Source organism: Callithrix jacchus, chromosome 5 (assembly GCF_049354715.1).
Source record: "Callithrix jacchus isolate 240 chromosome 5, calJac240_pri, whole genome shotgun sequence".
NCBI lineage: Eukaryota > Metazoa > Chordata > Mammalia > Primates > Cebidae > Callithrix > Callithrix jacchus.
Genome location: NC_133506.1, coordinates 97582360 through 97599456, shown reverse-complemented (window position 1 = coordinate 97599456; position 17097 = coordinate 97582360). Strand labels below are relative to the sequence as shown.

The 17097-nt window shown below is 45.7% G+C and overlaps 1 protein-coding gene across 22 annotated transcripts in view; it reads left to right on the top strand.

The window, feature by feature from the left end:
- ACACA (acetyl-CoA carboxylase alpha) overlaps positions 1-17097 on the top strand; it is a 307755-nt gene that overhangs the window by 51080 nt on the left and 239578 nt on the right. For 6 of the 22 annotated variants that reach the window (XR_013535729.1, XM_035300742.3, XM_035300748.3 and 3 more), the window contains exons 2-3: positions 2536-2677; positions 3778-3863. The exons of 10 other annotated variants lie outside the window; for them this stretch is intronic. Coding sequence is in view for 5 of the 12 variants with exons in the window: in XM_035300742.3 (XP_035156633.2) it covers positions 2576-2677; positions 3778-3863 (188 nt within the window). In the remaining 7 variants the exon portion in view is untranslated. Of the gene's footprint in view, positions 1-2535; positions 2678-3777; positions 3864-8891; positions 8990-17097 lie in introns of those variants that run through there. 6 more of the 22 variants (XR_013535730.1, XM_035300745.3, XM_078373748.1 and 3 more) reach the window with 2 other exon arrangements.

Here is a 17097-nt window from a genome sequence, read left to right as displayed (position 1 = left end):
CCAGGCTGGAGCAGAATTGTGCAATCAAGACTCACCGCTGCTTCCAAATCCTGGGCTCAAGCAGTCCTCCCACCTCACCCTCCCTAGTAGCTGGGATTACGGGCATGTTTCACCATGCCCAGCTAAATTCCTCATAATTTTTGTGAGACAGGGTCTCCCTATGTTGCCCAGGCTGGTCATTAATTCCTGGCCTTAAGTAATCCTCCTGCTTTAGCCTCCCAAAGTGCTGGAATTATAGGCATGAGCCACTAGTGCCTGGCCTGTTTTGCCTGTTTTTTGTAACAGGAAACATACCTTTCTTGCTCACCATTATGTTGGTAAAATTCATCCATATTACTTCATGTGGCAATCATCTGTTCATTCTCATTGCTTTGTAACATTTCATTGTATGAATGTACCACAATTTATTTATTCATTCTACTGTTAGGAGACATTTGTGTTGTTTCCAATTTGTAGCCATAATGAACAATGTTTCTGGGGCAGTTTTCAAAGTTTCTTCAGGGTATAAATTCAGAAGTAGCAGCTGGTTATAGGGTATGCAGGGTATATACAGCTTTACCAATTGATGCCAAACTGTCTTCTAAGGGATTGTCCTCATTACACTCTTACTTGTAATACATGCAAGTTCCCATTGTTACACATCCTTGCCAAAGGGGCCAAAGAATCTTTCCAGTGTGATGCAATAATAAGCCTGAGGGGGAGGGCAGGCATACTTACATGTGCCAGCCCTTTGGTTGGTTCTCAGAAGCTCAGGCCACAGTCATTTGCTCCCTCCAAGTAAGGGTAAAGGATTTATGATATCCCAAGGTCCCTGATCATGCTCCATTAACCTGGAAATATTGGGGTGGATGGACTGGTGAACTGAATATTTTTTTTGACGGAGTCTTGCTCTTGTTGCCCAGAGTACAATGGCATGATCTCGGTTCACTGCAACCTCCACCTTCTGGGTTCAATTGATTCTCCTGTCTCAGCCTCCCAAGTAGCTGGGATTACAGGTACCTGCCACCACACCTAATTTTTGTATTTTTTTAATAGGAGTTTCCATTCTAATAATTTTTGTATTTTTAGTAGAGATAGGGTTTCACTGTGTTGGTCAGACTGTTCTCAAACTCTTGACCTCAGGTGATCCGCCCACCTCGGCCTCCCAAAGTGCTGGGATTACAGGTGTGAGCCACTGTGCCCAGCCACTGATTTTTTTTTTTTTTTAAGACAGGGTCTCCACTCTTGCTCAGGGTAGGTGCAGGGGGCAATGAATTTAGTAACATCACAATTTCTTTTTTCTTTTTTTGAGATGGAGTGTCACTCTGTCTTGCCCAGGCTGGAGTGCAGTGGTGCAATCTCAGCTCACTGCAACCTCTGCCTCCTGAGTTTAAGTGATTCTCCTGTCTCAGCCTCCCAAGTAGCTGGAACTATAGGTGTGCACCACTACACCCAGCTAATTTTGTATTTTTAGTAGAGACAGGGGTTTCACCATGTCGGCCAAGCTCATTTTGAACTCCTGACCTCAGGTGATCCACCCACCTTAGCCTCCCAAAGTGCTGGGATTACAGGCATGAGCCACCGCACCCGGCAATCACAATTTCTGAATCAAGTGAGGATCCATAAAGCACTTTGTTCTGTACTGAGTACTAATAGGAAATGGGAGGATGGGGACATGGAGAGAAAAGTAATATTTTCTGTGTGCCTACTAACTCCCAAGCTCTGTGCCAGACCTTTACATTTTGGTTCTATCATTTAATCCAAAACACCATCTTAGAATGTAGGCTTTGTATCTTCAATATATAGATAAGGAAACTGAGGCTCAGAAAGGGGTCACTTCCTCAAGGTCACAGAGCTAATTAGTGACAGGATTTAAAGCATGGCCAGGCCAGGCGCGGTGGCTCACGCCTATAATCCCAGCACTTTGGGAGGCCGAGGCGGGTGGATCACGAGGTCAAGATATCGAGACCATCCTGGTCAACAAGGTGAAACTCTGTCTCTACTAAAAAAATACAAAAATTAGCTGGGCACGGTGGTGCGCGCCTGTAGTCCCAGCTACTCGGTAGGCTGAGGCAGGAGAATTGCTTGAACCCAGAAGGCGGAGGTTGCGGTGAGCCAAGGTCGTGCCATTGCACTCCACTATGGGTAACAACAGCAAAACTCTGTCTCAAAAAATAAAAAATAAAGCATGGCCTATCTGATTAAAGAGCTCAAGCTGTTTACAACACAGAGCACATAAGCACATAACAGGTAGGGTCGCTGCTGCTCTTGAGACTGACACTGCCAGTGCCAAGAATCAATTCTTCTCAGTTTTGCTTGCCTGTATTCACCCCCAAAACTATGTTATTCAGCTCATTATGGCCATCTTGTTCATTGACTTAAGCTTCATTTCCTTTTCGTGGATTTTTTGTTGTCTTTATTCTTTCTTTTTTCTTTCCTGTTAAGAAAATTGGGCACATCAGCACAATACATCCACTGATAAACAAGACTTGTGTTGGGAGATAACTTTCTACCTGCAGATCTAGGACATGAGATTTTTTTGTTTTGTTTTTTGAGACGCAGTCTCTCCCTGTGACCCAGGCTGGAGTGCAATGGCATGATCTCGGCTTACTGCAACCTCCGCCTCCCAGATTCAACAGATACTCCTGCCTCAGCCTCCCAAGTAGCTGGGATTACAGGCATGCTCCACCATGCCCAGGTAATTTTTGTATTTTTAGTAGAGATGGGGTTTCACCATGTTGGTCAAGCTGGTCTCAAACTCCTGACCTCAGGTAATCTACCTGCCTCAGCCTCCCAGAGTGCTGAGATTACAGGGTGAGCCACCATGCCCAGCCCAGAGGTGAGATTTAAAAAAAGACAGGACATTGTGAAATCTTCTGCTCTAAGATGTGACATACGGGAAAATTTTAAGACAGAAGATATTAAAGGATGAAAAGAAACTGAATGATGGCTCAATTTTTCTTGACAATAAAGGTTCTATAAAATTATTAAGTTATATTTTATTATGTATTATGTTTCATATATAAAAACAACAATAGACATTGAGGGTAGAAGACAGGTGGAAGCCTAAACATGTAGCAGAAAAAACCTGAGTCTGATATAGGAATAATGGAGATACTAGAGAAGTCCAAAGAGAAAGTAGGGACAGGAGCAGGAAATAAACGCCAGGAGCACCTTCACGGCTTTAGAGGAAAGTGAAGTTAGGGATGGCTAGGCCGTAAAGCTGATCAACAATAAAATGCAGAATCCTGCAATTGGGCAAGACCCAAACAAATCATCTTGTTCATTTTCCTGTCTTTAAACAGCCCTTTAAAGTTTCTCCAGGTCTTTTAGTTATGAGGTATAGGACTTAGAAAGGGATTTAGAAAACATACCTATTGGAGGGGTTATGGAGGAAGAAGCTAAGATTTGGTGACTGGCTGAAGTATAGAGACTAGAAGTGTTTGCTATTGGATAATAAGGAAGGAGTGAGAGCAGAAATGCCACGTGAAAACCCTGTGTCCATGTGAAAACATTCTGGGGAGTCTCTACTATTCACACTGTTCTTCATTGTGCAATTCTACCTTTCATCATTAGGACCAGACTTATAAAGTGGCCTCCCTGAGGACACTTTCTGACTTTGTGATATGAAGTTCCTTCAGGCTCTTAACTCTGGATAAACCGGAATGATTAACCAGAGCAAAGAGACATAGTACTCAGATAAGGACTTTGTGTCTTATTTTTCTTTTATCTCACAACTGGAGCCACAACTGTGGGCAAGGTACTAACTTTCTTGATGAATTCTGTTCATCTGTAAAGCAGTTAAATATCCCACTGGAGGCTTTGCTTCTCAGAGACAACGTGAAGACGGATAAGCAGGCATCAGGAGCAGACTGGCCTCTCAGGTACAGAGCTAATCTTTATTTCAGTCAATGAAGTGCTTACTAATAGAAATACCTAGTCCTACTCGAAGAGCTATAAAAGGTGGTAGCAAACTTTAAGAGATGGTCCCTGCCTTCAAGATTTAACTGGAAATCTAAAGCCAGTATGCAAACAAAAAATTATATCCTAATTAAATTCTGAACTGTGAGCCAGGCACAGTGGTTCATACCTGTAATCCCAGAACTTTGGGAGGCAGAGGTGGGTGGATCATTTGAGGTCAGGAGTTTGATACTAGCCTGGCCAACACAGTGAGCCCCTGTCTCTACCAGAAATACAAAAATTGGCTGGGGATGGTGGTACACACCTGTGATTCCAGCTACTTGGGAGGCTGAGGCAGGAGAATCACTTGAACCCAGGAGGCGGAGGTTGCAGTGAGCCGACAACATGCCACTGCACTTCATCCTGGGAGACAGAGTGAGATTCCATCTCAAAAAATAAAAGTTCTGAACTGTGTGGTATGACCATATTGCTACAATAATTCAGAGGGAGAAAGATCAGTGAAAGCTGGAGAAGAAATATTGGAGAAAATGGGACTTCGAAGGACTAGAAAGATTCGGAAAATAGGAGAAAAGTTGGATAAGTCTGCCACTATAAACAAAGGTATAAGGATAAGTGTAAGCATGGCAGTACCAGAAGCCAGATTAGAGTATAAACTGTTGGTGATCAGCAGGAAATAATATCCCAGTAATTCCTCCATCCTTTCTCCTGAAGATTGATCACTGACTGACCTTGTTACCTACGGAATTTAGAATCATGGCCAGACACCCCCCAGGACAGGGGGCTCTTCATGATTCTATTTTCTTTTCCTTTCCTTTTTTTTTTTTTTTTTTTTTGAGGCAGAGTCTTGCTCTTGTCACCCAGGCTGGAGTGCCGTGGTGTGATCTTGGCTGACTGCAACCTCCGCCTCCCAGGTTCAAGCAATTCTCCTGCCTCAGCCTCCTGGGATTATAGGTGACTGCCACCACACCTGGCTAATTTTTGTACTTTTGGTAGAGACGGGGTTTTGCCATGTTGGCCAGGCTGTCTCGAACTCTTGACCTCAGATGATCTGCCAGCCTCAGCCTCCCAAAGTGCTCGGATTACAGATATGAGCTACTGTGCCTGGCCTCTTTTTCTTTCTTTTTTTTTTTTTTGAGATGGAGTCTTGCCTGTTGCCCAAGCTGGAGTGCAGTGGTGCAATCTGGGGTCACTGCAACCTCTGTCTCCTGGGTTCAAGTGATTCTCCTGCCTCAGCCTCCCGAACAGCTGGGACTACAGACATGTGCCACCACTCCCAGCAAATTTTGTATTTTTAGTAGAGCCAGGGTTTCACTGTGTTGGCCAGGCTGGTCTCGAACTTCTGACTTCAGGTGATCCACCCATCTCGGGTTCCCAAAGTGCTGGGATATAGGCGTGAGTCACCACACCTGGCCCATGGTTCTATTTTCTATTAAGGCACTTTCTTTCCTCCCTTGATTCAACTCCAGCCTGACTTAAAAGACTCTTGTCCTAAGAGTACAGGTATTGAAGACCTTGTTCAACAGACTCTGGCAGCAAAGAGGGGAAAAATAATGATAAATCTTAAACAACTGTTCTTGAACTTCAGGGTGAATAATTATTAGGAATGATTTAAAAGAGAAAAAGTCAACCAGGTGTGGTGGTATGTCCCTGTAGTCCCAGCTACTTGAGAGACTGAGGTTGGAGGATCGCTTGAGCCCAGGAGTCAAGGCTGCAGTAAGTCGTGATTGCACTGCTGCACACACACACACACGCACACACACACACACACACACACAGGGCTGAGCATCTGCGTTTTTTTTTTTTTTTTTTGACAGTTTCTCTTGTTGCCCATGCTGGAGTGCAATGGTGTGATCTCAGCTCACTGCAACCTCTGCCTCTCCCGTAGGTGGGATTACAGCCGTGTGCCATCGTGCCGGGCTAATTTTTGTATTTTTAGTAGAGACAGCGTTTCACCATGTTGGTCAAGCTGGTCTCTAACTCCTGACCTCGTGATCCACCTGCCTTGGCCTCCCAAAGTGCTGGGATTACAGGTGTGAGCCAGCGCCTCATAAGGACACCAGTCATACTGGATTAGGGTCCACCCTAATGACCTCATTTTGATTTAATTACCTTTTTAAAGACTCTGTCTCCAAATAAACTCACATTTTGAGGTATTAGGGGTTAGGACTTCAACATATGAATTTTGAGATACAATTCAGCCCATAATAGACCTCTAGTATCAGATTCTAGAAATGTACCACTCATCCCCTTCTCTTCCACTTGTTAGTCTGGTATAGTAAGTTCTCTCCACCCTTTGGTTCTTCTCCTCCGCCTCTTAGAGATATAATAGCTTGTGTAGCAAGAAATCATGGAGCAGCTCTAAAGAACGTACAGTAGGGATGGGCAGGTTGTGGCATGCACCCAACACCATAACACTCAGGGGTTGCTGAAATTCCAGTCGTACTGTCTTAAAGACACAGTTCTTTGACCATCCTCTGCCCAGCTGTCTTAGCATTTGTTGATAACGATTAGATTATTAGATTCTGTGTAAGTGATCTTGGTGTATCCTAACTCATCCTTCCTTCTTTTTTTTTTTCCACTCTAGCTCTTTTATGAGGTCTTTCTTTGGCTAGTTCTTCAGAAAGCTCAATTATTTAAAATAATCAGTGAGGTCAAAAGCGGGACATGCAAGGGCTTGCTGAAGTTTTGCATAAGGACAGTTTTTGGGGGTAAACCCCTGGTTTTATAGAGCTCCTAAAGCTGGTAAACATCAATGACATTAAGAATCCTGGGGAAAAGCCAGGCACAGTGGCTCATGCCTGTAATCCCAGCACTTTGGGAGGCAGAGGCAGGTGGATCACAAGGTCAGGAGTTCGAGACCAGCCTGACCAACCTGGTGAAACTCCGTCTCTACTAAAAATACGAAAATTAGCTGGGTGTGGTGGCGCTTGCCTGTAATCTCAGCTGCTCAGGAGGCTGAGGCAAGAGAATCACTTGAACCCAGAAGGCGGCGGTTGCAGTGAGCCAAGATTGGGCCCCTGCACTCCAGCCTGGGCGACAGAGTGAGACTTCGTCTTAAAAAAAAAAAAAAAATCCTGAGGAAAGAATTCCTATGACTTAATAGGATCTAGGAAAGGTAAAAGAAAAATAAGAGGCAACCTCATGGTTTTTAGTTCTTTCTAAAGTCACTCCATGTGAGCTTCAGAGAGTGCTATTATGGAAAGGCAAGGCTTCCCTCTTCCCAGGCCATTTTTTTCAGTCTGTCAAATAAGACATCTTATTAAACCAGGAAGTCTTGCTAAATTATCTCCCCCTCCACCTTTGTCCAACTGATAGCTATCCCAGTGATATAGTTATTGTGAAATATGAATCACTGTTCTGTGAAGTCCATATCTTCTTTCCTAAGTTCTCTGCTTCCAATCCCTGTTATTTAATTATTTATTTAGAGGTGGGGTCTTTTTACGTTGCCAGTGCTGGGGTGCAGTGGCTACTCACAGGTGCAGGCACAGCCTTGAACTCCTCACTGCAAGCCATCCACCCACCTCAGCCTCCTGAGTAGGTGGGACTACAGTCCAGGCACATGCCACCGTGCTTGACCCTATTATTTAAAAGTGGGTTGATAAATTCTTGGCGAAGCTCCACCTAGAGGGATTATGAGGGTTCCTAGATGAGTATTGTTCCCTGTTGACAGATCTTCCCTTGTTCCTGCCTCAGCTTCCGCCGAAGAACTGACCTGGGGCATGGATTTTTATCCTATTCACTTTTTACCTTCTGGCATAGAACTTCTTCCCACCAAACTGTCACGCTCTGCACCTCTCCTGGCCTTTGTCACAAGCTTGTGTAAGGATTGAGAAGGTATTCTGCGTGCTTCGTTAAATTCTTCTTTGGAAAGGTTTAGGGTTCACCCTATTCTTCTCAAGTGCAATTTTCTCTGTTTCTGTCCCTACGCGATGTTTGTATTGTGTTGGGACTCCTTCCAGTTATTATTAATTTTCAACACACAGCTACCACGAAAGTCTTGCTATGAAGTAACTGGCAAAACTAGAGACACTGATTGGTTTCCTCTCAAAGGCTCCGTCTGCCCACAGTAGAGGACGGGAGGCATTCTCCAATCTGAAAAGTCTGGAACGTTTTTGGCAACTATTCTGCCCTGGGCAAGCAGAAGACGGTGGTTCTTTGGTACACTCCCCTTTTCACTGAGCTTCCTTTACTGAGGCTTCTCTTCAACACGCCAGGATTCAGCATGTGGAACAGCTTTCGAGTGGGCTGCCTAGGGGCTGAGGAGTAAAGCGGCGGCCTGGTTATGGAGTTCCAGCGTGTGGTTACTTAGCCCGCCCAGGCTTGAAAACCAGTCAGCGTGACGAGGGCAGGTGGTGGACACGATTGCCCATCTCTTGCTAATGGGTTAGGATTAAACAGACGAGGCCCCTTCGGGCCCGCACACCGCCTGCCCCACTCAGCCCGCCTCGATTCTGGGTTCCATTCGCCGCGCTACAGGCCGGCAAGTCCCGGCCACTCACTTAGGGCGCCTCTGTCGGTCTCTGATGCGAGGCGCCTGTGGAACCTCTTCCCTCACTCCTGTCTCTGCCAGGAGGTGGAGCCGAGGGGCTGGCCCCGCACCCGGCTGTGGCAGAAGGAGCCGCGAAGGCCCGACCAGGGGCGCCACGACAGCCCGGGGCCCGCCCGCGTCCCGCCCGCCCTCTAGCCGCTCGGCCCCGAATGGCAGATCCGCGCTCGGACCATCGACATCGCCTCACATCGCCCCGCCCCGCGCCGCCCTCCCATTGGCTGCCGCTGAGCCCTCTGGCCTGCACCTCGCCCCCCCGGCGGCCCTGGCAGCGCTGCAGCCCGGAGCGGGGTCGGAGGTGAACGGCCTGGAGTAACCCCGGACGTAATCACCTCGTGGGGCTCGCCGGCAGAGGTGGGAGGCAGGGGCGGGGCGGGGGCGGGGCCAGCTTTCCGAAGTCCCCGCCCCCTCCCCGTGTGCGGGGCCGGCTTGGTGCTGAGCGTCTGTCAGCCATCGCCGGAGCTACCGGCGTCTCCTCCCGCCCAGCAGTGCCTCCACGCAGGGGCTCCGGGACCGCCCGACCGCACACGCTACCACCCTGAGGTGAGGTGGGGGCCAGCCCAGAACCTACCTAGGACCTGGAGAAGCTGGGGCCCAGGGAGGGGCGGCGGCAGGCAGGGGGCCGCCTCCCAGCCTCCGCTCGCCCGCCCGCCCGCGGCCCGGGCGCCTCACGGTCCAGACCCGGTGCCGGGCAGCTCAGCCCTCCCCGCAGCTCCGAGGCCTGGAGATCCCCTCCTTAGAGACGAGGAGAGGTCTGGGGTCTCCGGATCCCGGAACTGGGAGGCGTGCAGTGCAGGGCCCCTCTAGGAAGGGACGAGGGTTTCTGCCTGGAGTTTGTCCCCCACCCCTCCAGTCCAGCTCCAGTGTGACCCCTCCAGACCCCTCTCCAATTCCATTCGGCGCTCGGCAGAGGGGGAAGACCACGTGGGAGGGGGGCGTTGCGGGTTGGGTCTGATTGCATTGAAACTCCTCTCTCTCTTGCAGAGTGAGGTATGGGGTGTAGAGACTCGAGCCTCACTTGCTCTCTCCGTCCCTTTGTATCGTGGCGAGAGCCAGGGCCAGGCAGGTTGTCCCTGCCAGTTCCTGTTCCTAGGATTTTATTATGTTCTCTGCGAGGGACGTAGTAAATGTACATGCCTGTTGTTACTCTTTCTCGTTTGCTACGCTGATCAAGGGAAGTTACTTGAAATGGGATGTAGGAAGCTGATGTGAGGCCAATGATTTCACAGGAAAATGTGCGTGAAGGCCCTGCCGGATCAGGGCCAGCATTATTTTGGATTTGAGAGTGGGAGAGTGGACACTAAATGGACACTTGAAGTCAGCTATAAAAATTAGGGACTTCTTGTAAGGCCTTTTGGTTTTTTTTTTTTTTTTTTTATCTTTTTTTATTATTGCATTTTAGGTTTTGGGGTACATGTGCAGAGCATGCAATACAGTTGCATAGGTACACACATGGCAGTGTGTTTTGTTTGCTTTCTCCCTTTCACCCACATTTGGTATTTCTCCCCAGGCAATCCCTCCCCACCTCCCCCTCCCACTGGCCCACCCCTTTCCCCCCTATAGACCCCAGTGTTTAGTACTCCCCTCTCTGTGTCCATATGTTCTCATTTTTCATCACCCGCCTATGAGTGAGAATATGCGGTGTTTCATTTTCTGTTCTTGTGTCAGTTTGCTGAGAATGATGTTCTCCAGATTCATCCATGTCCCTACAAACGACACGAACTCATCATTTCTGATTGCTGCATAATATTCCATGGTGTATATGTGCCACATTTTCCCAATCCAGTCTATCATCGATGGGCATTTGGGTTGATTCCAGGTCTTTGCTATTGTAAACAGTGCTGCAATGAACATTCGTGTACATGTGTCCTTGTAGTAGCTTGTGGGTTTTATAGAGGCATTTAAAAATATAACTTCTCAGACAGGAGAAATATTTTAATTTCAGGTATTTTTGTTTGGGAGTTTAAGACTGGAATAAGAAAATACCCTAGGCCTTCCTGATTCTGTTTCTACTTAAGCGATGTTTCGGTAATTTCCTAATATCGGATAAATCTAATAACCACGTCTTCAGTCTCAGAAGTTGATTTCCTTTGATATTCTCCCTCTTTCCGTTCATCTTTTTCCCTCCCAATTCAGTAATATAGATTTGAGAAGCATGCTGTCTTTGGTTACATGGTCTCTTCTACCTCAGCAGGGAGGAATACTCGTATTTGTCCCTTCTTGAGGGGTGTGCCCTGGATGTCTGGGGTGAGAAGGATTTCTGTGCTGCTTGACAGGCACTTTTCAGAAAAGGGTTGTGGCCTAAGAGAGCAGCACCACAGTTTACCTGTCCAGATATATGCCTGCTTGCTACAAATGGCTCTTCTGACTTCTCTTGCCTCAGTTTCTTTATTTCTCAATAATACTGAATGCGTAACAGGAGGACTGATGTGAACCCAAGAATATTAAACATTTTAAAGTGGGTATATGAAAGATTCCAAAGGTAAAGTATTAATTTATGAAGCCATCTGTGTTAATTATTTGTTTTTTTGAGACGGGGTCTTGCTCTGTCACCCAGACTGGCGTGCAATGGCACAATCTGGGCTCACGGCAATCTCCATCTCCCAGTTTCAAGCATTCTGTCTCAGCCTCCTGAGTAGCTGGGATTACAGGCACCCACCACTACACCCGGCTGACTTTTGTATTTTCAGTATAGGCAAGGTTTCACCATGTTGGCCAGGCTGGTCTCGAACTCCTGACTCAGGTGATCTACCTCCCTTGGCCTCTCCAAGTGCTGGGATTACAGGCGTGGGCCACTGCGCTCGGCTTGTTTTGTTTTGATTCACCAGTGCATAATATAAATACATCAAGCATAAGATTAAATTGCTTTTTAAAAAGGAAGTCTTGGGAAATGGTGGTGTTTAGTAAATTTATACTTCAATAATGAGGTAATGCTGAAGACCTGGTATTGTGAAAGCCAGCCTCAGAGAACACACTCTCATCTGATGTTGACCTCTCTAAAGTGCTGTGAACAGGTTCAGGTGTAGATCACTATGTAACACTTTGCAGTCAATGACTGGGAAAACTTTTATACCTATCGCATGAACTGGCTGAACGGTCTAGGGCTAGTGTTTTTCTTTCTTTAAAATCTTTTTATCCTTTTATTCGGTGGCTAATATCCTAATGGTCTTAGTTGAGGAAAGAAGTAAAATAGAAACTGTGGAATAATACATTAGAAATTAGTATTTTCAATTGTGGGAGGAGAGGAGAATCCTTTTGTAATTCAGAAAAAAAAGTTGTGTCATTATCTGACATGTTCTTAAAGATTAATAATTATAGGAGCTATCTATGCATCAAGCATCTTTCCAAACCCGTAAAACAGTAAGATTACAAAAAAAAAAGTGAATAAACACTAGAGACTGATTGGCTAAAAAATACCTATTAACTATTGAGGTAATTACCATTAATGTTCCACTTTAACAGATTATTACTTAACTGGTTTTTAGTTTGTTTCAATTTTATTTTATTATTAATATTTTTTGGAGACAGAGTCTTGCTTTTTTGCCCAGGCTAGAGTGCAGTGGCACAGTCTTGGCTCACTGCAACCTTCACCTCCCAGGTTCTATCGATCCTCCTTCCTAAACCGCGCCCCCCTCCCCAGTAGCTGGGACTATAGTCACAAGCCACCATGCTCAGCTAATTTTTTTTTTTCTGTTTTTAGTAGAGATGAGGTTTTGCCATGTTGGCCAGGCTGGTCTTGAACTCCTGGCTTCAGGTGATCCACCTGCCTCAGCCTCCCAAAGTATTGGGATTACAGGCGTGAGCCACCGTGCCTGGCCACTTTATTTTATTTATTATTATTATTAATTTATTTTTTTTGGAGATGCGGTCTCACTCTGTCACCCAGGCTAGAGTGCAGTGGCACGATCTTGGCTCACTGCAGCCTCCACCACCTGGGCTAAAGCAATTCTCCTGCCTCAGCCTCCCAAGTACCTGGGATTACAGGCACATACCACCATGCCCGGCTAATTTTTGTATTTTTAGTAGAGACGGGATTTCACTATACTGGCCAGGTTGTTCCTGAACTCCTGACCTCAGGTGATCTGCCCACCTCGGCCTTCCAAAGTGCTGGGATTATAGGCATGAGCCACTGAAGCTGGCCTTTATTTTTGACTGGTTTTTTTTTTTTTTTTTTTTTTTTTTTTGAAACGGAGTTTCGCTCTTATTACCCAGGCTGGAGTGCAATGGCGCGATCTCGGCTCACCGCAACCTCCGCCTCCTGGGTTCAGGCAATTCTCCTGCCTCAGCCTCCTGAGTTGCTGGGATTACATACACACGCCACTGTGCCCAGATAATTTTTTGTATTTTTTTTAGTAGAGACGGGGTTTCACCATGTTGACCAGGATGGTGTCTCGATCTCTTGACCTTGTGATCCACCCGCCTTGACGGGTGTAACCCCAAAGTGCTGGGATTACAGGCGTGAGCCCACGCCCAGTCTATTTTTGACTGTTTTTAAATTTAAATTTAATTTGAGTTAGAGTCTTGCTCTGTCACCTAGACTGGAGTGATCTCAGTGGCACGATCTCTGCACACTGCAACCTCCGCCTCCCAGGTTCAAGCTATTCTCCTGCCTCAGCCTCCTGAGTTACTGGGACTATAGGCGCCCACTACCAAGTCTGGCTAACTTTTGTATTTTTAGTAGAGACAGGGTTTCACCATATTGGCCAGGCTGGTCTTTAACTCCTGACCTTGTGGTCTGCTCTCCTTGGCCTCCTAAAGTGCTGGGATTACAAGTGTGAGCCACCACTCCCAGTTATTTTTAATTTTTTTTTTTTTAGAGATTCTCTCGCTGTGTCACCTAGGCTAGATGGAGTGCAGTGATGTGATCATTGCAGCCTCCATCTAGGCTCAAGCAATCCTTCCACCTTACCTTCTGGAATAGCTGGGACTGCAGGTGTACACCACTGCACCCAGCTAATTTTAAAATTTTTTTGTATGGTGGGGTGGGGGGGTGGTCTAGGTTTATTGCCCAGGCTGTTTTTGAACCCCTGACTTCAAGCGATCCTCTCATCTCAGACTCCCAAAGTGTTTGAATTACAGGCATGAGTCACTACACTCAGCCTGTTTCTTTAATTTTAAAAAATTGTAATAAGGCCAGCCGCGGTGGCTCACGCCTATAATCTCAGCACTTTGCGAGGCTGAGCCAGGCGGATCACGAGGTCAGGAGTTTGAGACCAGCCTGGCCAACATGGTGAAACCCTGTCTCTACTGAAAATACAAAAATCAACTGAGTGTGGTGGCAGGCACCTGTAATCCCAGCTACTCAGGAGGCCAAGGCAGGAGAATTGCTTGAACCTGGGAGGCGGAGGTTGTGGTGAGCTGAGATCGCACCGCTGCACTACAGTCTGGGTGACACAGTGAGACTCGGTCTCAAAAAAACAAAGAAACAAACGAAAAGCTGTAATGAGTACTGTGTTCACTTGAATCTAATGGACTATTCGAAGGTGATATTAAATAGGTGGGAAACTATGACAAATAGTGTCATGAGGATGTTGCACTTATACAGAGTATAAATCTGATTGGTAAGGTGTAAATTCTTATGAGTTTAGCAGGTTAATCTCAGTTAAGTGTGCTCTAATGATGCAGTTCTCTTACTAATTTGTTACTTATTCAAGCTACGATTGGGCTGTCTAAGGATGTTTAAGGAGGCAAGCAAAAAGTGGCTTCAACAGGGCTATTCAGTGCCTAAAGATTGGCCGCAGTTGGCCTTGCCTTCTGATGGTGTTGAGACTTAGACTCATTCCATCCTTTTAGCATGCATACTCATCCTGTTTTATATAAGGAACCACGATAATGTTTACCATTCCATGATGTCAGGACTGGTTATTTCAGATAGGATAAAGTTGTATAAATTCTTTTTTTTTTTCCCCGAAGCAGTGTCTGTCTCTGTCATCTGGGCTGGAGTGCAGTGGCGCAAACACGGCTCACTACAACCTTGACCTCCTGGGGTCAAGCAATCCTTCCACCTCAGCCTCCTGAGTAGCTGGCATCACAGGCACATGTCACCATGCCTAGCTAATCTTTTAATTTTTTTGTAGAGATGAGGTCTCACTGTAATGCTCAGGCTGGTCTCGAACTCCTAGGCTCAAGCAATCTTCCTGCCTTGGCCTCCCAAAGTTTTTGGATTACAGGCATGAGCCACCATGCCTAGCAAAGTTTGAAAATTCTGAATGAACTCATGAAGTTTGAAAAGCAGACTGGGGGAATCTTCCTAAAGAAATATTAGGTCTCATTTATGAATATTTGGTTATTCCCTGTGATAGAAATAGAGTATACTACTCATTAATAAAGTTCCTAAAATATTAACTTATTTTTTTGAGACAGAGTCTCACTCTGTCACTAGACTGGAGTGCAGTAGCACTATCTTGGCTCACTGCAACCTTCACCTCCCAGTTCAAACTATTCTCCTTGCCTCAGCTTCCCAAGTAGCTGGGACTACAGGTGCCCACCACCAGGCCCAGCTAATTTTTGTATTTTTAAGAGAGACAAGTTTTACCGTGTTGGCCAGGGTGGTCTCAGTCTTTTGACCTTGTGATTTGCCCCCCTTGGCCTCCCAAAGTGCTGGGATTTACAGGTGGAGCCACCGCACCCGGCCTTCTTGTTTCATTTTAGAGTCTTGCTCTGTCGCCTAGGCTGGAGTGCAGTGACATGACCTCAGCTCACTGCAACCTCTGCCTCCTGGGTTCAAATGATTCTCCTGCCTCAGGCTTCCAAATAGCTTGGATTACAGGCACACGCCACCATGCCTGGTTAATTTTTTATATTTTTTGTAGACAGGGTTTCACCATGTTGGCCAGGCTGGTCTTGAATTCCTGACTTCAAGTTATCTGCCAGTCTTGGCCTCCCAAACTGCTGGGATTATAGTCGTGAGCCACCGTGCCTGGCCTATCTTCTGTTTTTATAAGCAGATTTCAAATCTGTTCTGTGCTGTGTACCTCTGTTTGAGGACCAGTAGATCAATAGGAGCTTGATTTTTTTGTTTTGAGATGAAGTCTCGCTGTTGTTGCCCAGGCTGGATGTTCAATGGTGCTATCTTAGCTCACTGCCACCTCCTCCTCCCAGGTTCAAGCGATTCTCCTGCCTCTGCCTCCCGAGTACTGGGATTACAGGTGCCTGCCACCATGCCAGGCTAATTTTTGTATTTTTAGTAGAGATAGGGTTTCACCATGTTGACCAGGGTGGTCTTGAACTCCTGATCTCAGTTGATCTGTCTGCCTCAGCTTTCCAAAGTGCTGGGATTACAAACATGAGCCACCACACCTGGCCAACTTGATTAGTTTTTAAGTTTATTAAGAGTAATATCAGTAGAGTAGTAGCAAGATGAATTGCTGGGTTCTGTTTTGTGTGTTAGCATTTAGTGGTATTCCTGGCCCTGGCAAGGCAAGCTGTTTAATTTTACTTTGATTCCATCTCAAAATTCAGTAACTTAACATTTAGTACTGGAAAGTAAAAAAAAAACTGGGGAGAAAAAATTCCTTTTTTCTCCCCAGTTTTCCACTTAATATGAGAGAATATTTTATCTGATATATGTTTGAAAGTTTCCAACTATAGGCAGCTCACTGTCTGGCTTAAGGCGTCATGGGGGAACTGATTTTTGGGAGTTCTTTATTATTTTCAACTTAAAACTGTCTCCCTAAAACTGTATAGGATGTTGTAACTACAAGGGAATTAGGAATTTTTGCTGTAACCTGTAAATGTCTCCAGCTATAGATCTCTGTTAGGTAATATAAAGTATAATGCCTTAACATATCCATAGGACTTGAAGGCAAAAAAATTAAGCAATATTTCCTTAAGGAAGAAATTCCCTTCCTTCCCCTTCTCCTTCCTTTCTGATAGGGTCTTACTGTGTCACTTAGGCTGGAGTGCACTGGCACAGTCATGGACAGTGCTCAACTTCCCAGGCTCAAGTGATCTGCCCACCTCAGCCTCTCAAGTACCTGGGACTACGCACACTTTTTTTTTTTTTGGTAGAGACGGGGTTGTATCATGTTGCCCAGGCTCCCAAAGTGCTAAGATTATATAGCCATGAGCCATTTCTTTTCCTTGAGACTCTGGCTTTCTCTAAATGCAGTTCTATGAATTAAGATTATGAGCATAAATTGATTCATCCTAGAACTTTTTGAATTCACAAAATGGTATTTTACCTGGAGGCCTCTAAATGTTTCCAGAGGATAATGTTTGAAATGGCAAGTTAGTCTATGTCTCCTAATTTTGTAACTTAAATATTCATTGGAATTCTGATAAACCATGCAGCCTGTGAAAGCCTAGGGTTTACCCAGCATTGTGAGGTGTTGAGGGTTGTGGATCTAAAACAATTAGAAGAGGCTGGGCATGGTGGCTCACATCTGTAACCCTAGCACTTTGGGAAGCAAGATGGGAGGATTGCTTGAGGCCAGCAGTTCAAGACCAGCCTGGTCAACATAGGAAGACCTCCGTTTCTATTTTTTTGTTTTTAGAAGAGAGAATAACTTCCCACTTTCATCCAGGAGATAACCCAGAGTCAATTACACAGTGACACATACTAAAGAAATAAGTGAATAACATTTCAGTTGTCTAGCTAAATACTCTTGACAGATATGAGATAAAGAATCAGAGTAGCATGGAATTAACTG